The sequence below is a fragment of the Phytophthora infestans genome, genomic scaffold (assembly GCF_000142945.1).
Source record: "Phytophthora infestans T30-4 supercont1.42 genomic scaffold, whole genome shotgun sequence".
NCBI classification, from domain to species: Eukaryota; Oomycota; class Peronosporomycetes; order Peronosporales; family Peronosporaceae; genus Phytophthora; species Phytophthora infestans.
The window spans coordinates 598,059-619,725 of record NW_003303717.1 but is presented as its reverse complement, the minus strand read 5'-3'; the positions used below and the strand labels follow the sequence as shown (position 1 = coordinate 619,725).

Genomic DNA, 21,667 nt, shown 5'->3' with positions numbered 1-21,667 from the left:
TCAGGGCACATACGACGTATTCAATAGCCGTTCCGAATCCAACTCCGACTGTTACTTTGGTGGAAATGATACCCGGAGGAAGTACCTGCTTCACCTGGAGCACGCCACCTATAGCCATGGGAAAACTGGAAAGGAACAATCGGATCCAGAATGCGTAGTTGGCTCGCCAACCATCGGAAGGAGAAGCCAACGGAATACACTCAATGAGTATCGCAACCGTAAAAGCAGGTAAAGGAGCGAGTGAACACACCAAAACGACTCTGAGCATTGAGACTCGTTGGCAATAGTCACGTAGAGCCAGCATCCTCTCGACAGAGTAGCGTTCTCGATGGCCGATCTGGAAATGATTCCAGCAGCTTTTCCCTTTGTGGTATGTTTCTAACAACCGGGAGATGACAGTTTGATGTCGTGGTTGGCCATGAGGTGGGGAGGGTCGCACTTTGATACCAACCATGGCGATCTGGTCAAAATGGAAGACTTACGGGAGACACTTCCGCCCACATAGTGGTCATCACGACTTTCGCCCGTCTTAGATGCGTTGCGCCCTATCAATAGCCGTCCATTTCAATACACCGATAAAAGCACGTAGGAGCAGAAGCCATTGTAAATCTGAAATCTGTTGAAGACCCACAACCTCGTTAACTCGCACCGGTTTCTGCCCTGCTGACGTACTTGGCACCAGATGGCTGGACCTTTTGAAGACGCTGGTGACGAACGCGCAGCGTTGGCCGTCACTCTTGACACAAAATAATTCCAGCCAATGCAGCGCTTGTACATGAATTTACGCCAGCTTGGACGAGATTCTCATGCCAGAGCTTGTCCCGACCCCCAAAGATTCCGCGACGTGGCCATTTCGCTGCTCGGCGTGTCTCTGGCCGCGTTTGTCCGATCGAATCCCGCGGTCGAGCTGACGACACCCTGCTTGGTTTCGTTTCGATGAAAGGGACGTCCGCCCACCTCATCGCCACAGCGCGCAAACTCTATTGCAACTTGGCGCCGCCACCAAATCACGACAGGATACGAACATGGTTGTGTACAGTATATGTTTAAAAATTCGCACTCCGAAATGCATAGGGAATAAAATAATTCTGCGATTGGTCCGTTATTTCTTGTAATTTCACATAGCCGGGTCTCCTTTCCTAAAATTACCTACGTGGCCAGTCTCCAATGGATCCACGTCCCCTTCATTCTCCGATTAGCAGGCTCGAGCTCAAGACCATCACTCTGTCGTCATGGCCTCCACGATCGCGTCGTTCGCCAACTTCCTCAAACAGTCGAAGGCGCACGCCGTGGACAACCGCGAAGTGTTGATCGCTGGCGTCTTGTACAAGAAACCGGAGCGCAATTCGCTGCTCTGGAAGAAACGCTACTGCGTCATTTACGCCGGCGAGCTGCAGATCGTCTACTTTTTGTCCCTCGAGGACTTTGAGAAGCGCGCAATCCGCGGCAAAATCCCCTTCAGCTCCATCCACCCGTGGGACGGCAAGCCCAACGGCTTCCAGTTCTACACACCCGCCGACAACTGCTTCCGCGTGTACACGGACTCAGCCGAGGAACAGCAGAAATGGATCGACACCATGCAGCAATGTATCGACAACGCGCCTGACAAAAAGGACGGCGAGAAGGTCGAGTACACGCGTCCCGTGGCCTCGTCCCCTTCTTCGTCCCCCAAGGGTGCGAGTTTCCGCTCCAAGCGCAGCGACTCGTGGCGGGAGGAGGACCCGGACGTCCTTTCCATGGCAGTCGAACTCGAGGATCTTCGCAGTGAAGTGACGACACTCAAGGCCGAGCTGGCCTCGTACGAGCAGGCCGAGAAGAAATACGGTGCGGAGATCTCGGCAGCTCGTACGCGTCGTGGCTCGGTGCTGGATGACGGTACGGAGCTCAACATTGAGCCGAGGGAGATGGAGCGGATGCGTGCCATCTTCAACCTCTTCGACGTGCAGGGTAATGGCTGCATTAGTGAAGACGACCTCATGGACCTCCACGCGAAGCTAGGAGAGCCCATCTCCAACGAAGACGCGCGTGAAGCCATCTCGTACATGCACAGCAAGTCTGCCACTGGCCAGATCGACTTTAACTCGTTCATGAAGTGGTGGAACGACGACCACGCGGCTGACAACCAGACGGAAGCCATGCGTCGCTACCAGGCCAAGTTCAAATTCCTCAAGGCGCGTATCGCCAACCCGGAAGTGGGGAACATCGAGACGGAGGCCGTGGGCGCCTTCCCGAGCTTCGAATTCCGCGTCAACTTCTACCACACGGGGCCCAATGGAGAACGTCAGCAGATCTCGCCCTGGCACGACATTCCGCTGTACAATCCGGACGGCACGGTGAATTTCATCTGCGAGATCCCCAAGTGGACGCGCAAGAAAATGGAGATCGCCACGGGTGAGCCTTTCAACCCCATTAAGCAGGACACGAAGAACGGCAAGCTGCGTGAATATGGCTGGGGAGAGATGATGTTTAATTACGGAGCGATGCCCCAGACGTGGGAGGATCCGTCGCATGTGACGGAAGGCACGGGCTGTGTGGGAGACAACGACCCTATCGACGTCGTGGAGATCGGAACCAAGCAGTGGCGTACTGGCTCCATCGTCCAGGTCAAGATCTTGGGCGTTCTGGCGCTGATTGACGACAACGAGACGGATTGGAAGGTCATTTGCATCAACGTGGAGGACCACTACGCCCCGCTCATCAACGACGTGGCGGACATCGAGGCGCACATGCCTGGCTGCATCACGGCCATCCACGACTGGCTGCGCGACTACAAGCTGCCGCAGGTCAACAAGTACGGCTACGACGACAAGTGCATGGGTCGCGACTTCGCTGAGGCCACTGTGGCCGAGACCCACGAGTTCTGGAAGCTGCTTATCGAGCAGCGCGGCGGCCAGGCCACCGTCTAAGCAGCTGCAGAGCTCTCTCCTCTCCTACTGGAGGAATCGTAGACAGGACTGGAAAAATACATGTAAAAAACACAGCACGCTTACAAAAATACACAAAAACCCACAGTTTCTTACGCTCAGCTCATTGCTCCGCTTTATCGATTGACTAGACGTCGGATCTTGTGTTCGTCTCTTCCAAGTGACGTTGAGGTGCTGGAGTTCCGGACAGGTTCTGATCCCTTCGTAGCCACCATGAAAAACTCAGGGGGCTGAAAATACGCGTCTTGATGGACTTGCAACTCTGCTAAAATAGCGAATCGGAGGCCGAAAATGGAAGTTGAAGGCCCATGTGGCTTGTCCGGTGACTACCGTTGATGTGCGGCCGGCTTCAGCCTCGTCCTCGGGTATCAGATGGCCTGCGATGCCCCAAACAGCTCCGAGGACGGGGTCATTCAGGAATCTGCCGCTCTGTGGTGATTCCAAGCGCTCGACTACAAATAAAAAAACAGTCGCCCCATGTCTCTGGAGGTTGCCATCCCGGCCGGATGCGAGCTGGTCAAAGACCCCGCGCCAGAGCTTCTAGACAGTCGACGATCCCGATCTCCGTCGTCCCAAGACAGTCGTCCAGCCTCTCCGACTTTCATTGAGCGCGAGGGAATGGGCACCAGCAGCTCTATGATCACAGCAAGCATCACGTCCGTGTCCACCACATCAACAGCGCTCGATATGACCACAAACACGGAGGAATCCGACACGCCAGAGGCCTCTCCGCCGTCCAAAACCTTCGACAAGGCAACGAATTTGGCCATTCTAGAGAAACGGATGCGTATCGGCAAAACGCGGACGAAAAGCCTCTCCAAGTACAAGAACGTCGAGCGCAGCTTTCGAGCCCCCGAGGGCAACGTAATCAACCTCCAGCACGAGCAGTACGCGCTCACGTACGGCATGATGTGCGGCATCCGTGACTCTGCAGGCCTCCAGAAACCGTTCAAGCAGCGCCTGACCATGGACGACTTTATGCTGGTGGACAACAAGATCTTTCCGGCCAACTCGCAGCTCCAGCACCCCTTCAAGTTCAAAGATTACTCGCCGGACGTGTTCCGCCAAGTGCGTCGTCGCTTCGGCATCGACCTGGCCGACTACATGTTGACGCTAAGTGGGGACTTTAACTTCATCGAGTTCATGTCCAACTCCAAGTCGGGCCAATTCTTTTTCTACTCGCACGACGGGCGGTTCATGATCAAGACGCAGACCAAAGACGAGTCCAAATTCCTGCGTCGAATCCTGCCGCACTACTACAAGTTCGTCATGGAGAACCCCAACACGTTGATCACGCGCTTCTACGGGATGCACCGTGTCAAGATGCACCACTTGAGGCGGAAGATGCACTTTGTCATCATGGCCAGTGTCTTTGATACGCCATTAGACATCCACGCTCGGTTCGACTTGAAAGGCTCGCGCGTGGGACGCCATGCGTCTCCGAAAGAGCACGAGCGAGGCAGCGCAGGCGTGTTAAAGGACAATGACCTGTTGGAGAAAGGGTTCCACTTGCAGATGGGGATGGCTCGACGCGCGATTTTCCTGGTTCAACTGCGAAAAGATGTCGAGTTCTTGAAGCAAATGAAGATCATGGACTACAGTCTTCTCATCGGCGTGCACGACTCTGGCTGTGAGCTACAGAACGACCTGTACACAGGCACACCCACCAGTGATAGCTCGGAGAGCGTCACGTCGGACCAAGGAGGCAGCTCCAGGTCGTTGCCGGCGTCACCTGTACGCTCAGACCCCGAACTGACTGCAGTTGCTCCGTCGCGACCATATCGCTCGTCGTCGATGCCCGAGAACGACATTGAGCTGCAGCCTTCTCCGGTTCTCAGCGCTATTTCGTCCATTCAGACGCGACTCGCTCTGTCTCCCCCGAACACGCCGACAGGGAGTGAAGGTCGCACGAGTCTCGATCTGGACTCGGACAACGACTCGGAGACGAGTAGCGACGGAGGGTTTAGCTTTGGGAGCGCCTTCGGAGACTTCTCGCCAGCCAATCGAGGGTCGTTTGGATCGTTGCCATCGACTCCCCGAGGCTCCGGGTCGACCATGGCGCCTCTGTCTCCTCGTCTACTGGATACTGCGGCCTACGAGTACTCAGAGTCGGTCTTCTGCAAGGACGAAGGAGGCATCTACGGACGGGACCGTCACGGTCGTAAGAACGGATTCGTGTATTTCCTGGGTATTATCGACATCCTACAGCAGTACAACACGCGAAAGATCGCAGAGACGTTCATCAAGGGTCTGCGTCACAACCGCAAGCAGATCTCGTCCGTGAATCCAGATTTCTACGGTGACCGGTTCATCGAGTTCATGGAGAAACACGTGGTGCAGGACGACACTCTCATCTCGCCTCGTCCAATGCCTTGTCCGTCTCCTACCGCCAGTTTAGACTCGTTACCGCGCATGGAGGATGACGCCTGCTAGATCAGTATTAGTACCTACCTACAGCGTAGAGAGGAGGGAATATTTACACCATCAAACTCGCTTGATGCTATTACATTAGTGGGCTACGGAAAAGTAGCAGAATGGGTTGATTTGCGGTAAGTTATATTTATCCAATTTTGATTAGTTTTTTCACAAGCACTCAAAGGAACCATGACACGACTGCCCAACTTGTCTCGATGTACTCGATATCTTCTCCAACTTGGTTTTTGATCTCTTATACCGTAATTTTGGATCCTCCCATGTCTTTCACGGTTCAAAGCACAAGTTACATCTTGTAACGTACGCTTAGATCGATGCAGTCGACACGCTAGCACCAGCTTATATAGATACCACTGAAGTTGCGCTTGATCCGAAAATGTCCATGCCACCGGTGAGCTAATTTCTTCGTCAAGCCCGGTTTGACGCGTTCCATGTACAACCACTCCCGGCTCCCAATCTCAAAAAGAGATCTCGGTGGAGCTCTTGCAGGATCTTCCATCTCTTCCGAAGCTTCTGGAGGGTCCGCCGAGTGTTCGTTTCCACTTGGTTGAGGTACAGCAGCTTTTTCCAGTCGACTCAGAGCATCATAATGCTTTTTAGCCCTTCGCGCCTTTTCTACAGCCTGATAATCTTTGGCCATAGTGAGGGCGACTTCATGTTGTCGGTTGATCTCACGCCGCCACGCCAGTGCGTCAGACTGCTCGCCGAGTCCTCGTTTGAGTGATGACGACATTGCCCGCAACGTCGACTGCGCATCCCAACCATGAACGAGGTAGAACGGCGTTTCCTTCCTCGTAGTGTCTTGAGAAGTATTAATAGCAAATACTAGCTTCTCCGCGATTTCGTCCCAATCTTGTTGTAGAGGGTATTCCGCGTACACCCGTACGGACCCCATCACTGACTTCACCGAGCGTTCCTGCTGTCCATTAGCCTGTGGTCGATAGCGTAAAGTCGCTCGTGATCTTGACTGCATCATCTCTGCAAATGCTTGGAACACCTCGCTCATGAAGCGTGGATCACGGTCGTGCCTTATCAGTGATGGGGCTCCGAACCGTCGGTACACACATTCTTCGAGCACTTGAGCAACACTCAGTGCAGTCGTATCTGACATAGCTTTGGCACTAACGAATCCCGTGAACGAGCACTGAAATAGGAGCAACGCCGTGTTGCCCCTGCGAGATTTCGGTAGTGGGATCACAAAGTCCATCGAGACGATCTGGAAAGGTCGTTCGGCTAGTACGTTGCCAGGTGAGTATCCACGAAGCTGTGGACGGCTTTTACTCGAGCTGCAATCTGGACATGACTTCACATGCTTCTCCACGTCAGCGTACAAGCCGATCCAATAATAATCGGACTTAACGCGATGGAACGTTCTCGCCACCCCTTGATGTCCTCCTTCCAGCGAGTCGTGACAGTTCTGCAAGACCTCTTGAATCATCGTTGTCGGTACCACAAGCCGCAGCTTGGTCTCCTCTTGCCAACCGTGGTCGTACCGACGATTCAATCCAAGATAGTGAAGCACGCCGTCTTCTGATAACACGAACCGGTCAGCGTATTTCCAGGCATTTCGAGCTTTTTTGTAACTCAGCTCTTGTGCTTGGCCCTGAAGCACCTTCTTGATGTTAAACCACTTCTGCTCCTCGTCTTGTGCCACCAGTATCCGTCTGCGTCGATCCCGCTGTATCGCTACCGGGTCAACATCTTCCGCATCGGGAAATGCCGCTGGTACAGTCTTGTGAGGATGGTCTGGCAAATCTTCGCCGAATGAATCTTCGGTGGACGTCTCTCGTCGTTCTTCATGCTGTTCTTGAGCTTTTGAGACATCCTCCGAGTGTTCATCTGTAAACCTGACGCGTTTCTTGGCTTTCGTCTGTCGCCGAGTCATCACTGCTATATTACCATAATCGCACTTTGGTGAGCTGTAATCAACCACGAAAATTTCGAAAGTTACCCACTTTGAAGACTCGCTGCCTGACAGTACATGTACTTGACGCTCTGCTCCTCGTGACGAAACATCTACCGAGTCTCCATCCGGCTCGTAGATCATTTCCTGGATGCGGTTCAGCGATGCCAATTCCGACTTGCGAGTTTCAGCCAAGATTACCCGACTGACCTTCGATTCCAGCGCTTCAGTGGCTAACGAATCCGCGGCCGCGTTGTATTCTCGTACAACGTAAAGATATTTAACTGATCGAAGCTTGGCCGTGAGTTCCTTGTGAGTATTCAGCAGCGCTAGCAAAGTTTCCTTCCTGCATGCGATCACCCCTAGTGATTGTTGAATCGCGAGCCTTGAGTCACCAGCGATGACTAAATCCTCGGCACCGTGTGCAATAGCAGCCTTGACGCCGTTAATCATTTCTGTGTATTCTGCCTCATTCACCGTGGTGGCCGAAGTAAGCGTTCGCAGCAATCACTATCTTCCACTCAGGAAGGCTCCACAACACCCATGAACAACTCCCGTAGCCACCGTACGTCTCTGTCTTCGCTGATCCGTCAAATGACATTACGAATCCACTGTAATTACGGGGAAGCCTGGCGTACAGCAATGCGGGGTCCATTCGAATAGTCGGGGAACCCTTGTGTGGAGGTGCCACCGGCGCGAGTGAATATTCCAAGTCGACGAAGCTCGTGATGCTTGACTGCAGGAGCTGTGCTAAGGCGACATCTTTCTCCTTCACGCGCTGCACCTTCAAATGCCACTGCAATAGCATCACTGCGAACTGGACTGCGCGTTCGAAGAGAGACTTCGACTTATGTACCCACTCTAACGTCGAGAATCGTGTATAGACATGTAGCGTCTTTCCTGCCAGCTGACAGTAACAGATCTTCAACAGCAAGAGTAGCGCCAAAACTTCCTTCTCAGCAGGATGGTAGTTCATTTCGGATTCCTTGAGCACACGCCCGAGGAATCGTACGGGTGTACCTTGCCTTCGTGTTCTTGCACAAGCGTCGTGATCAACGCCCATTCATTCGCAAAGAGCATGACATAAACTTCCTTCGAGCAATCAAAGGGCCTGAGGATGGGTGAATGTGAAACACTCGCCTTATGTTTCTCGAAGGAACGACGTGCCACAGAAAGGCCACCGTCAACGGCAAAGTCTTCATACTTAAGCTGGCACAACTGCGCCGCACCGTAGACTGCAAAATCTTGAATGAAGCGGCTGTAGTAATTAACCGCTCCAAGAAACGACTGCATGCCCTTCTTACTCGTCGGAAACGAAAGCTCGTTAATGGCCGCAAGCTTCTTCGGATCAGCCCTGATACCTTCTGGCGAAATTTTATGCGACAGAAAATCCACCTTGGGCTGGCAGAAGATGCTCTTGGTGAAACTAATGCTGATCCGACACTGTGCAAATCTTGCCAGCAATCGGTCCAGCGTCGCCAGGCAGCTGTCGAAATCCTCACCACCGAAGCAAATATCATCCACAAACGATCGTCGACCAAATACAGGTACCAGCGATGATTCGTCCGGTTCCCCGTTCGTAAACATGTCAGCGACGGGGCTGTCGACGAGTTGTAGTACCGGATCGGCCTCCACCGGTGCTTCGCGGTCTGCCGCGAACTTCGTTTGAAACGAACTCTCGGTGCTTGGCCCACGACGCTCCTTGGCCTGTTCTTCAGCTAAACGCATCTTCTCCGAGTATTCAAACCAACCTGCTATAGGTTGAACAAACCCCCAGAGTGCGTTGTCAATCATACGCTGGTAGATCATCGGCGCGTTCTTTAACCCGAAGGGCATGCGTAACCACTCGAAATGTCCGAGTGCGCAGGCAAACGCCGACACTTTACGTGCTCGCAAGGTCATCATGACCGCCCAGAAGCCGCTTGCAGCATCCAACGAGCAGAACCATAGGCAGCGCTCGAGATAGGTCAACAGGTCGTCGACTAGCGGCATTGCATACTCCATGATTGCGGTGATAGCATCCACCATCTTGTAATCAATGCAGAGCCGGATGTCCAGCCCGTTCTTTTTCATCACGATCACGATTGGCGATGCCCATGGACTGTCTGAAAATAAGATCAGTCCTGCTCGCAGCAACGCGCGCAGCAGCTCGTACAGTTTGCCGAGAAATCGTAGCGGCACGCGCCGGGCACGCTGTTTAATTGGGGCGTGCCCCCGTGTGTCGATATCGCATACCGCACCGTAGGCTGGCGGCGGCAGTGCGTTACCACTAGCAATCAGGATGTGCTCGTGGTTCTTTAGCGTCGCGACCAGACGTTCTCGGCGTTCAGTCGACAGCTCAGGATCAGCAACATTGGGTGCATCGCACTCTATTGTCGTGTTGATTTCTTCGGTAAGGTCCGGCAGGAATGCCAACTCCTTCGCGTAGTCTTCTAGGCCAATGTTGTTAGCTGGGTGTTCGTTGAAGTCATTCCTTGCGTTCTCCGTTGCTTCATTTCCTTCGGTTGTTAAATTGAGCGACCGAGATGTACGTCTCGTCCAAAGTCGCCACGTACTCTTCTCTTGACTCAAAATCGTCATCCGCGTTGAGTTAAACCCTCGGTACCGGGTCCATCTCCTTCCCATCCTGGTTTTTCATCTCTGGGCCACCTGCCGAGTCTTTGTTCGCAATGATGAATGCGCAGGCATCCGACATATTGGGCTGTTGACTTTTGTTCAGCGCCTCGGTCGGCCGTTGTCTTGACAGTTCGGCATTCACACCAATCTCGCAACGAACACTCGGTGCCGTATTCAACACCTTCAGCGCGATGTATGCATCCTCGGAATCAACCACCGATGTCTCGTTCGTAAATTTGGCTGCGTATCAGGTGACTCCATTTAATCCAGTGCTGCTACTTGTCGCTTCCGTGGTCACCCCAGACTTGACACGAACACTCGTTGGCGTATGTACAACGTTTACCGGACTCAGTAGTTCGTGTGTACGCGCTACCGAGGCATCGTTTGCAATATTGCCCCCGCCGTGAGCTGTCGTATAAGTATCCAAAGGTTCTTCGGAAAACTGACCCTCGGCCGAGTCCCTGGCTGTCACCCCAGACGCCAGACAGGCCTCCACTCGTTCACGTTCCTCCATGATCATTGTCCAGCACTCTGCACAGGTCAGACGATCACTAGAGTCCATTAGCAAGTCTTCAAGAGGCCATGCTAGCACCCCACTGGGTTCTGGATAGTCCGGTCGCTCGACTGCCGAAGGTTGAGTTGCAAGCCATTGCTCGTAGATTTTGCATTCACGCTGAAACAACCCACGGTCTCTGCAACCTTCGTAAGCCAGCACATGCCAGTCTCACGGTCTCTGCAACCTTCGTAAGCCAGCACCTGCCAGTCTTGGTACTTCTTGGAATCCAGACGCACATAGCCGTCACCTCGCGGCAAATCCCCATCTGGAATCCACATCGCGATCGAGTCGTGTGCTGGTAGGTACACAGTTCGATCAGACACGTCGGTTAACCGAATGCGCTGAGGCTGTCCACGTCGAAACCTCGCCACTGACGGAATTAGCTTGTTCGTTCGACGAACCCACAGTACGTGTTCCTCCAGCCCGACTTGACGCTTCGCTAGTCGATATTCTCGCCACTCGTGTGCTTGAATGTCCAAACGCTCAGGTGGCCCGGCGCTAACATGGGAGCCGTACTCCTCGCTGTCGATCATGTTCTTTGTCTTGATCAGTGGGATTTGAACTTCGTGCGGTATTGCACTGCGCCGTGAAACAGGTCCAACCGGATCCCAGCTGGGATCATAAAGTCGGTCCCGAGTACCACGTCGACGCCTGCACTATGCGCCATTACCCACATCCCGAATTCGTACACCATCTCCCATCCGAGCGTAATCTTGACGCACGCACGTCGCGTCGTAGACACCTTGCCTTCGTTGATTCCTTGAATGTCAATGCGGCGTCCGTGATCGGGTACATCTCGGAGTCGCAATCTCTTGGCAATGGCGTCAGTGATCACACTAACGTTCGCTCCTGTGTCAAGGAGGATCCTCGTTCGCTGGTCGTTTACAGCGCCTTGTACCAGATCTCTCATTCTGATCCGTCGGTCGAATTTCTTGGCCGACCACCACCCCTGTCTCTTGCCAGGGTTCAACTTCATCATCTCGGAGTGACCCTTGGGCTCGTCTCGCGCTGCACTCGAAACCAAGCCGAACGAACCCTCGCTGGTGCCGTCATCAGCATCAGCACACTCCACTCTCTCTCCAACACCTCCACCGAGAATTCTACTCCTCTCCTTTTCATTTTCCATCGCGTTCACACTTGTTACGTAATTATCAGGCCATTCACTCTGCCCCATGAAAGCAAAGATACACTCTGCTTCCATTGAAGGATCGGTTAGCTGTGGCAGCCCGATAGGGACCAACCCAGTTGTAGTTGGCGGGCTGCCTAGTTTAAATGACGTTCTTGAACGACGGCCTTGAGCTCTGGCGGGAGTTCCTCCTTCGTGCCTTTAGTGCGCACGAATTTGGCAAGGTCTTGGAAGTTGCGAAAAAGTTGGCATTGTCCAGCATCGTGGAGTTGTTTGCAGAGCTTGCTTCGCTTGTTACAGTAGTGGGCAGAGCGACTCATGCCGCCGCACACCACGCATGGTCCGTACTGTGAGCGTCGGTTGTCGCGGGTGAAGTCACTTCGACCACGTTGGTCCTGATTGAACCCACGGTCACCACCTCGGCGATCTTGGTTGAATCCATTCTCACGATCAGGCGTGTTTCCACGCGTCTAACGGTTGTCTGAACGTGCGTAGATGTCTTCAGCGGCTGCACGGCGCTCATTTTCGCTAAACGCGGCGAGGTATCGGTCATTTCATCCAATGAGAAATCACCATCCGTATTATCGGGCTGAAAGTCGTTGTACTTCTCTTGGACATCGTTGTAAGAGTTCGGATCTTCATTTGAATACTCGGTGCCTCCCTGAGCAGCTTCACAACCCTCTAATTCAGCTAGTAGGTCATCCACCGTGGCTTCGATGAGCGTCACTCTTGGTTTATTGCGGTTGTCATCGCGGCGACGGTCATCACGCCGGTTGTTGCGGGCGTACGCATCGTCGCGCCGCGTATCACGACTTTTGGAGTATCGATACTCACTGTCACGCTTGGCCATTCTCTCCTTGCCCTTGAGAACATCTTCGATGATCTCTTCGAGCTCGTGAATGTCGGTGACGCGAGCGTGGTAAAGACTCTCCGCCAACGTGTCATCATCGCACGTTGCAAGGAACTGCTGCACGTGTTCTTTTGCGTCGCGACCACTCTTCTCGAAGTGTAAACGGGTGGTCCGAGCGTAGCCATTCAGCCTGCTTATGTAGTCGCACAGATGTTCGTTACGTCCCCGCTTTGCAGAGTAGTAACGGGACAGTGCCGTCTGCGTGAACGGCGAGCAGTAGTAGCAGATAAACGCATCGCTCAGCAGCTTCCACTTGCGCTTCGTCTTCTTCGGAAGTTGACGGAACCAATGAATGGTTCAGTCCCGGAGACTAAGCTCGAATGGAATCCACCATTTGTCGGCATCTGTGTGGGTTCCAGTCATTTCGTAGACGAACCCACGGAGCCACTGCATACAGTTCTCGCTCTTGTTGCGAGAGCCCGAGAACGGCGTGATGCGATCCAATGGTCGGTGCGACGCCATTTCAATCCTCGGTGTCGGGTCCACGTCGTTCAGCGTCGCCAGCTCATTCATCTGACGCAACAACTCGACTTGAGGATCTTCCTCGTCGAATGTACGCACCAAAATGTCATCGTCACTGGACGAACCATCGCTGTCGACTCGACAACGTCCGGCGCCACCCTTGGGAGCTCGCGCACCGCCTCGGCGACCAAGCGAACCCTCGTTACCAGCGTAAACACGTTGCATACGGCTCTCCGAACGTGGCGTAACCATGTGCGAGTCTTGAAAGTACGGTGAAGCTTCGGTAGTGCCAAAGGCACCACGCTCAGCTCCACGCTTGGTCGGAGGCGTACGAACGAGTCGTTGGGGTGTCGGCGGCAGTGGAATCGTGAACGGATCTTCATCTTGAATGATCGTTCGACTCACGGGCTGCTTTCCAGCCTTGAAGTCAACAGCGCCAAACGGCTTCCGAAGCTTCTTCTTCCATTTCTGGAGAGCAGCTCCGGCTTCATGTGGACTCCAATCTTGGAGCAACATCGTCGATGGGTACGTCTCGTTCTTGAAGCCCAGCGACAACAATAGCGGAACTGAATCCTCCGCAACTTGGCTAGTCGACACCGAGTTGACTGGGTATTGAAGCTCCTGCGCAAGCGCAGGATAGTCGGCCTTTCGCTTGGGAATGGGCTTGAACAGCTGCATCCACTCATCATTCTGTATCAGCGCTTGTACGTGGTCGAAACCACGCTTGGCGGCTGGTGTATCACCGTTGGTAGGTGGGCGAGGTGCCTTCAGCAGTGCTGAATGCTTTACACTCGCCACCGAAGGTTTAGAACCCTCGGCCCCATCGTCATAATCTTCATAGGCAGGTATCGGTCCCGCAACATCATCGGGCTCGTCGGCGAGGTTCCTCGAAAGGGACCTGGTCGCCCCGCTCAGCCCCGATGATAGCGTGGCCGTCTCCGGCGTCGCTGCGCCTGGCTCTGGGGCCGGGCGTCTTGTCTTCGTAATCTTCATAATCGCGGGCGTCAGGACCGCTGTCCGCTTCGTCGTCGAAGCTCACTGAAAGCTCGGTGGCGGCTGCAAAGCGCGCAGCCGGGCTTGAACTCTCGTTGCGAGCCCCGCCAGACTTGGCAGGCGTAACTGGTACCGTCGGTTGTCCTTTCGCCATGTTTCTTGTTTTCGTTTTCTTGTTCTTCTTCTCTTGGTAGCTCGTAAAGTGGAAGGCCATACAAACAGCTCACAATGGTCACAATCTGTTCCCGGGTCGCGGCACCAGTTGTGGTGTTGGAATTCCCACGTGAGCTCTAGCTACAAATGTAGTTAGGACGTTCCCACAACAATAAGTCTACTAGGATAGTAAACGATCGTTCAGGCGGACCTAGTTTTGCCCTTGCACCGGGACAAACTGGACCTTGTAAACTACTTATATAGACCAACCAGTAAAAATAAGACCACGCTACTAGCACGAGCAAAGCTAGTATGTGTTATGAATCCTCGTGGTCCCAACAGCGGAAGGGTACCAGGCACGGGTAAGCCTTTTACGAGGTCACCGAGTGTTCAACACTCGGTTGGAAGAATAAAAGGGATGCAATACAAGCAATTCCAGTCGTGAAAATAGGCAACAATACGCCGTCACGTAAAAACCTCCCGATAGTAATCGGCCAATACACAAAGTCTCTTGGCCTTGCCGGATGAACCCTCGCTACAGAGCTGTGAGCTCACCGACAGGCATAACACACTCAAACAAGCTTGACCAGACGCTTACCTTGGAGCTGGACGTCGCTCTGTGTGCTTGAGTGGAAATTCTGTTCTGTATTTATGCTTACCCTTTCGGGTCTATTCCTAATAAGAAGTCCTAATCAAGTATACAAATATCAAGTGAACAATGATCCGTTATGGATCTTCTTGTAAATGCACCGTCGCATGAGTATCTTTAACGGCCCGCGCCCTGTCCCAGACGGTGTACGTGTCTTCCAAGGGTCGCTGAGTCCTCCGCGAACTCATCCCAACCGCCACCGAGGGTTCGCACCGTAGATGGTCAGTTCTTGGCCGCTGAATGCGAATCCGGCCAATCAATTATAATAATAAGGACAGCCTAGATTCAGTGACATATGGACCGTATCCAATATCCGTTGAGCGTTCGGCAGTGACGCCGTCGTGTCCCTTGCACCTTGGCGTCACCGTACATCACATGACCGAGGGTTCATCGCTTGAACATCTTGGGCGGTGTCACGTCTTTGTCGACGGGTGATAATCCGCAACTACGGAGAAATCACTACACCACACACGCCACTCGCTCGACCCCTGCAGCCCTTGCGTTGCGACCTGAACTCACATTGGATATGCTTCATCATCGATTCGGGCACGATAGCAAGCAGGTTCTCCGAAAGATGGCCTCGTCTAACCACGCAATTAGAATGGGCTTCTTACCAGAACAGGAACTGACGCCATGTGATGCATGCGACTTAGGTACGAAGCGCCGTGCTACATTAAAAATGGGTCGTCGAGCTGACATGGACGGTTACAACAACGTCGGGCACAGCGATGTAGCTGGACTAACCGAATGCTTTTCAATTAAGTTGGAGCGCTGCGTTCTAATCTTCGTCGACGGCTACTCGCGATATTGCACAGTTCACTCTTGCGGCACAAATCCGAGGTGTTCCAGTGCTTTTTCGACTACAAAGCTGCGGTTGAGCCAAAGCACAATCGAGCGATTCGTCGCTTTATCAGTGATAATGGTGAAGCTAAATCTTGACGGGGACTTCGTGAAATATTGCCGTGGACAAGGCATCCAGCGTGAAAACTACCATCGTGCGCGCTCCTGAGCAGAATGACATGGCTAACATTCGATTTCGCATTCTATTCAATAAGGTGCTAGCAGTACTGATATCTAGTGGATCTACAAAGCAGCTCTGGGGTGAAGCCGCTCAAGCCATGGTGTTTACACTCACAATCGCACCCTCGCTTCCGGTATCGGTACGCCTCCTTATGAGCTGTGGCATGGCCATCCACCTGACGTCAGCAGCCGTTGCACGCTTGGATCTCTAGCGTACGTGGGTGCCACTTCCAAGACGAGTTCACGTGGAAGACCAGGAGAAAAAAAAAACACTATATGCGAAGGCAATTCGTGGTGTGTTTGTTGGCTACGCAGCCAGCCGAAAAGGATGGACGATCCTCGACTGTGACCAAGGCGCGCCCATCGCGTCAGTCCACGTGATACTCGGTGAGAGTAGATCAGCGGCAGCTCGCGATCTTAACCAGCAAGAGTTTTGCAAGCTGTCGGTGAGGCATGCTCTTTATTTTTAGTACTATTCCCGAACAGCAACTTCTGAAGTCGATTTGCTGTTTTATGGTCCTGTGGTCGACCAAAGAGAAGCCGCCAATGACAAGGTACCTCTTAAAGATTTCGTCGCTGGGTTTGATATGGACTTTGTTAACAGCGCGACGATGTGGCCACAACTTGTAGCTCATGCCAACACTGCTTGCCGCGTCGTTAGCTCCCGGAGTTGACGAGCTGCCATCACCTTGTTGCCTTTCGGTGGAGTCCCCTCTCGATGTTGATATCGAGTTTGTGTCGTCTTTCGGGGTCGACACGTCCTTGTTACCTCAACGCCTTTAGGCGGAGACCAATCGTGAATTTTGAACCAATCACGACCGTGTCAACTCCCAGAGACACGCCGACATCACAGCTACTGTCTGTAGCTGGAGTCCCTTGCATCTCTGATGCATCAATTCCCGGGACCGATGCACCACCGTCACAGCTCTTGCCTGTGACTTGAAGTTCTTTCATACTTGATCGATCAACTCCTCGAGTTGATACGGTCATTATAGTATGAACTCAAATCTGAATTCCGATTTGAGACAGACCCAACGACTGCCTCAGTCGTTGCGACTTGTGAATGGGCACCGGAGGCCGCATCGTAAGATGCTGCCTCAACGGTGGGAACGAATGCACCTCGCGGTGCATGCGCGACACTGACCGGGCGTTCTCTGTCACGTTGTACACTTCTCCCAGTTGATCACTGGATCATGCCGTGCAAGCCACGGCATGCCCAATACCAAGTCAAACTTATCGTCCAGCTCCAGAACGATGCGATCTTCCACAAACACCCGGTGTTTGTTCAAGAAGCGCACGTGTACTACGCGCTTCTCCGCTCTTATGGTGACAACTGTTGCCAACCGTACCTCCAAAACACTTCGACGTATTTTAACTTCCTCGAAATTAAGCTTCGGGGGACTTTCCAGTCGAACAAAGATGTTCGACGCACCTGAGTCAGCTAAAGCAGGAAGAGAGCCTACGTCACTTTCAGGATCACAAGATTTGGCTTTTCATGTTTGCTTCTTGCAGCGAGAATCCCTCTCGCTGGGGGCTGCAGTCCTCAGTGTCGCATGTCCGTTGTTGACACGCCCGACTGCAATACCAGTAGGGCGCCCCGCGCCTACTGCTTCTACACACTTTTGATTGCACACGGCGATGCCCGGCATCGCCCCGTGGGCCCCTGGCCGAGTGCACAGGCGCTGTGCACTCACGCGCAAAGTGTCCGGTGTATTCACATCGAAAACACCGCACTTGTCCCCCAATACACTGTTGGCGTCCAGCAGCGGAAGCGTTCGAGAGGTCTATAGTCTCTGGACCTCCCGCTCTCATTATCGGACGTGCTATCATCGGCACGTTCGCATGCAGCTTAGCCTGCATCAGGTTAAACTCCTCTTGCATCACAAGAGCGAGCAATCGCAGCTTCGAGAGTCCTTGGGTACTCTCGGAAGCGATAGGTCTTAACATATCCATCCATTAAGCCCTTCATGAACGTGACGACTTTTGTCCCCTCGTCGGTCGGGTCGGTTACGATGCTCGAGACCAAGTACCGCGCACGTTGGGCGTAAGCATGAACGTCATGCTTACCTAACTGCAGGGCGAGAAACTCTGCTCTCGGCCAGAACTCATTCTGTGGGGGCTCAAACGCTTGTCTGCGTTCCTCCTTCAATATCGCATACGTGTTAAAGCACGTATGATCTGTGAGCCGGCTGCCATACGCCCAGCTCCTCGCTCGTTCGCCAAGGCATGGCATGGCGAACGCAGCCTTCGACGGTTCGTCAGTGATGTGACGAACCGCTATGGTAGTGTCGAGTTCGACAAGCCATCGGAGAAGAGGCTCGCCCTCTTCCCCACGTAATTGCTCACGTGCTGGTTCAACGACTGCACGCGCGGTGTCGTCCCGGACGAGACTTTCGTAGCAGCATCGCGCTGCTCGCTCACGATGAATCCCAGAGCAACACCGTGCTGCTCGGTCGGCGACAGCGTACGTAGCATTGTCACTACGGCTGCATCTTCAATGACTGTTGACAGTCTTTGGAGAGCTTCCCACTCTGGATCCGCCCAATGGGGACTGTCTGCACGCACAATGTGCGTGGCAGAAGCATTCGGTCTACGCATGCACGGATTACTGTCCATGGGTTGGTTCCCCGCCCCGTGCTCGTATTCCATACGAACTCGTTAGTTAGTCTGTCGTTAGACGGACTACAAAGTGCTACCAGGTGTAATAGGCCTACGTTAAGCCCACTACTTCGGCTTACACGTTAACGCACGTGTATGAGGAAGCGTAAGTTGCGTTTCACTAAGATTAACAATACTTTCGTCCGAAAGTATAGATTTACTTAAAATAGGAAAGCAAAGCCGATTTTCGGTAAAAATGAGAGCTGCTAATTTGTTTGTTTGGGTTTTCCTTCTATTCGAATACTCTAAATGAAAGGTATTTATTAACGAATGGCTGACAGAATCCTATTATTCTAATTGGTTGAAAATATTGACTTTCAACCAATGAATGCCTTGAATGCATGCAGAGCCATTGATGTGTCTCACACCAATGTGGAAAACCTCTTTCGTAACCAAGTGGCTATGTGTAGCCACTTGCGTGAACCATTACAAGCGCAAAGTGCAATTTTTTTTACCTGTTTGGATTGACAAAACACGATTCATGATTTTCCATAAAACAAAACTCGGTTTCAGAGAGGCACCGAAAGACAGTGTGTCTTCTGTTTCCCCCAAAAAGTAAAGTGTCATTTTGGTTTTCGGATTCTTGATCCATCATCGGATTTTGACGCATTAATCGTAGAACAATCTGAATTTCTAACATTTAATTTGTCAAAATATTGCCTTCTAGCAGATCGCCGGGGCACTTCCAGATTTCCGCTCCCCCTCCAAGAAGGAGAACCCAGCAAGCTAGATGCATATCATTCGTGAGGCTACGGGTGGTACCCCCAACGTCACTGCTGGTACCGACTTGGCCTCAGCGGCTACCCTCAACACAGCTATGTCCAGTGTGGCGGCCTGTGCGCTGACAAAGTTCGGCTGTCGTCAAGAACACAAACAACATATCAAAGCTACCGCCGTGGCATCGAAGCCTGGATTTGAACATCGCAGGATCAGCCGGATCGCTTTTTCGTGAAAAATGGAACGCTTAAGGGGCAGCTCGATATGGACATCTTTACTCCAGAGCACTTCGAAGCGTTTTACTGGCCAAGATGAGCGACGCTACTCGATGCCTAAAGGTCACGACGCCGAGTGGATATTGAAGTGCTTTAAAGGACATTTATAGACAGAGACGACTGCCACTTCCAGCGGAGTATGCAGACGACTTAAACACATATGTTGGCTGGTCTTAAGAGTATTGAAGCTTTACGCAATCAACATGTAGCTGGAGACGCTAGAAATTCCAATAAACAGCCCTACCCTATTTTGTATACGATAACGTATGCTAGCCGACATTGGTAATATCGGATGGCGCGTTTTACCACATGGTCTTGGTGCTGCAGTGAACTCTTATGTGTCGCGCGCAGTCTGTCGAAACAATCAACTCCGGGCACTTCAGCATCCAGGACGACAGTTTCGGTGTTACATTTTACAAGAGCAACGCCTTACGAAATTTATTTTGCTGTAGTGAAAAAAAATACAGGAAAGCGTGGACCCACACCTTGGCGAGTGCAGCAAGACCAGCTAATACCTAGAGCAGTAATGCAGCATTCCACGGTGATAAAGGGTTTGCGTAGATATGCCGAGGGTCTTTAGGTCCAGCACCATCTTGATTTGCTTTTGGCAAGGGCGCTAAATCAATTCATCCTGCCGACACGAAGACCTACAAAACGCATTCGGTACGCAAGGGCGTTGCAACATTTGCTTGTAATGGTAGCACCGAGGGCCCCTCTATTGTCAGCGTGTGCCTGCGCTGTGGGTGGTCGCTTGAAGGAGTGCAAAACTGCTACTTCCGGTACGAAGCAGCAGGTGACCAGTTTCTTGGAAGAGTCGTGACAGGACTTCCTCTAAACGGTGCGCAATTCGCGCTTTTACCACTCATTTTAAGGATCGCAACAATGTTGATTTTGTGGAAGGTATTCAAATTATGTTCCCGATACTTTCTAGTGAGGTCACCTTCCAGCCAATACTGAAGCTTAGCCTGGCTAACTCTAGTATTTCATCACGACTATTTGGCATGCAGTTCTACCTGCCACTCACGCGCTGAGAGGTACACCTATTTCTCACCTTACCGATTTGCGAGCTCGACGCCAAGAGCAGCTTGTAAACAATGGTTCACCCTGGATGAAAACTACAGGAATACCTCCGCAAGTAATAATGGTTGGGCTGCAGAAAGATATTCAAACGATAGTATGTGCACTAGTATGTGCACTTCCTGACAGGTTGGTCGCTCGGCTCGCTCGACTACTGGAAGAAAAATGCATATATGGTAGTGGAATCACACAACAGCAGCTAAAACAAGCATTGAACAAGGTCCTGAACAAACCTGCGGTTTGAGTAGCTCTAACCCGCCGGAGCGGACCGAGCCTGTCGGTCATAATACGGTACGTTTTTTCGGCGGGCGACGGTAAGCTGCATTTGATGCCAGAAACGTTCGAATTTTCCAGTACAGATGTGCTTCAGGCGTGGAGCCTCTGGTGGTTCGGCAATAGCAGCGAGGGCCAAGCACCGTGCAGGTCTATCAGCACGAGTGACCTGTCATCACGTAAAAAACGAAAGCCTTACTCAGAATGGAGAGTGATGATGAACCGAATATCAGCGGCAATTGAGAAAAACACAGATAAGAAAGTTTCTACCACGATGAGCGAGCAACCGGCAACACGCCTCTGCATTAATAATGTGAAGAATCTCGCGATTGGGGCTTCTGTTCGCTGTCTGCGACCGTCCAAGCTGAAGTTCACGACACTCCTTCGCCGTGTCAGAGAAGCTGAGCACGTATGGCAAGTGAGCTCAATAAGGAAAAAAGTGAAGTGAGATTTAGCGTTAGAGTTCCTCAAGCATGCTCCTACCAGTAGGCTACTCGGGACAGCAACTCCTGTGGCTGTCCTTCCGTAGCTGTCCTTGCAGCATGCCACCGACCACTCCAGTCTGTCACCGTGTGCCTCCATCCAGTGCTTGCGGTATGGTGCTCCCTTGCTTCGTCCTCGGCACGCGTCGTGTTGCACCATTGGCAGGGAGCTCAGGGTCCGCGCCGCGATTGGCAGCTCGGGATGGATGCAGAGACAGGCAGTCCGTCCTTGTAGTGTCGTCTGGAGACGGCACCCTGGTGGCGCTCAACACTGCCCCCCAAGACGACCACTGCGCCGGAAATCTTGAAAATGAAACTTGAAAATAAAACTTGAAAATCGGAAATTCAAAACACGAAAATTTGGAAAAGGACGGCTCGTTTCTGTACACAAAATACCGAATGCCCCGTCTCACCAAGTGACCTTTCGTTGACGTTTCAAA

The 21,667-nt window shown here is 52.5% G+C and overlaps 3 protein-coding genes across 3 annotated transcripts; all 3 read left to right on the top strand.

Moving 5' to 3' along the window:
- Window positions 1-1,071: 1,071 nt before the first annotated feature.
- PITG_15553 (inorganic pyrophosphatase, putative) lies at window positions 1,072-2,980 on the top strand (the record flags this gene model as incomplete). Its single annotated transcript, XM_002897661.1, has 1 exon — window positions 1,072-2,980. One exon carries the CDS (start codon window positions 1,233-1,235, stop codon window positions 2,904-2,906), a length of 1,674 nt encoding a protein of 557 aa, XP_002897707.1.
- Window positions 2,981-3,401: 421 nt separating this feature from the next.
- Window positions 3,402-5,407, top strand: PITG_15552 (phosphatidylinositol-4-phosphate-5-kinase (PIPK-C); the record flags this gene model as incomplete). The annotated part of the gene is made up of 1 exon (XM_002897660.1): window positions 3,402-5,407. The coding sequence occupies one exon, from the start codon at window positions 3,402-3,404 to the stop codon at window positions 5,355-5,357; it is 1,956 nt and encodes a 651-aa protein (XP_002897706.1).
- A 13,726-nt stretch (window positions 5,408-19,133) lies between these two features.
- PITG_15551 (uncharacterized protein) lies at window positions 19,134-19,650 on the top strand (the record flags this gene model as incomplete). Its single annotated transcript, XM_002897659.1, has 1 exon — window positions 19,134-19,650. One exon carries the CDS (start codon window positions 19,134-19,136, stop codon window positions 19,353-19,355), a length of 222 nt encoding a protein of 73 aa, XP_002897705.1.
- Between the last annotated feature and the right edge of the window lie 2,017 nt (window positions 19,651-21,667).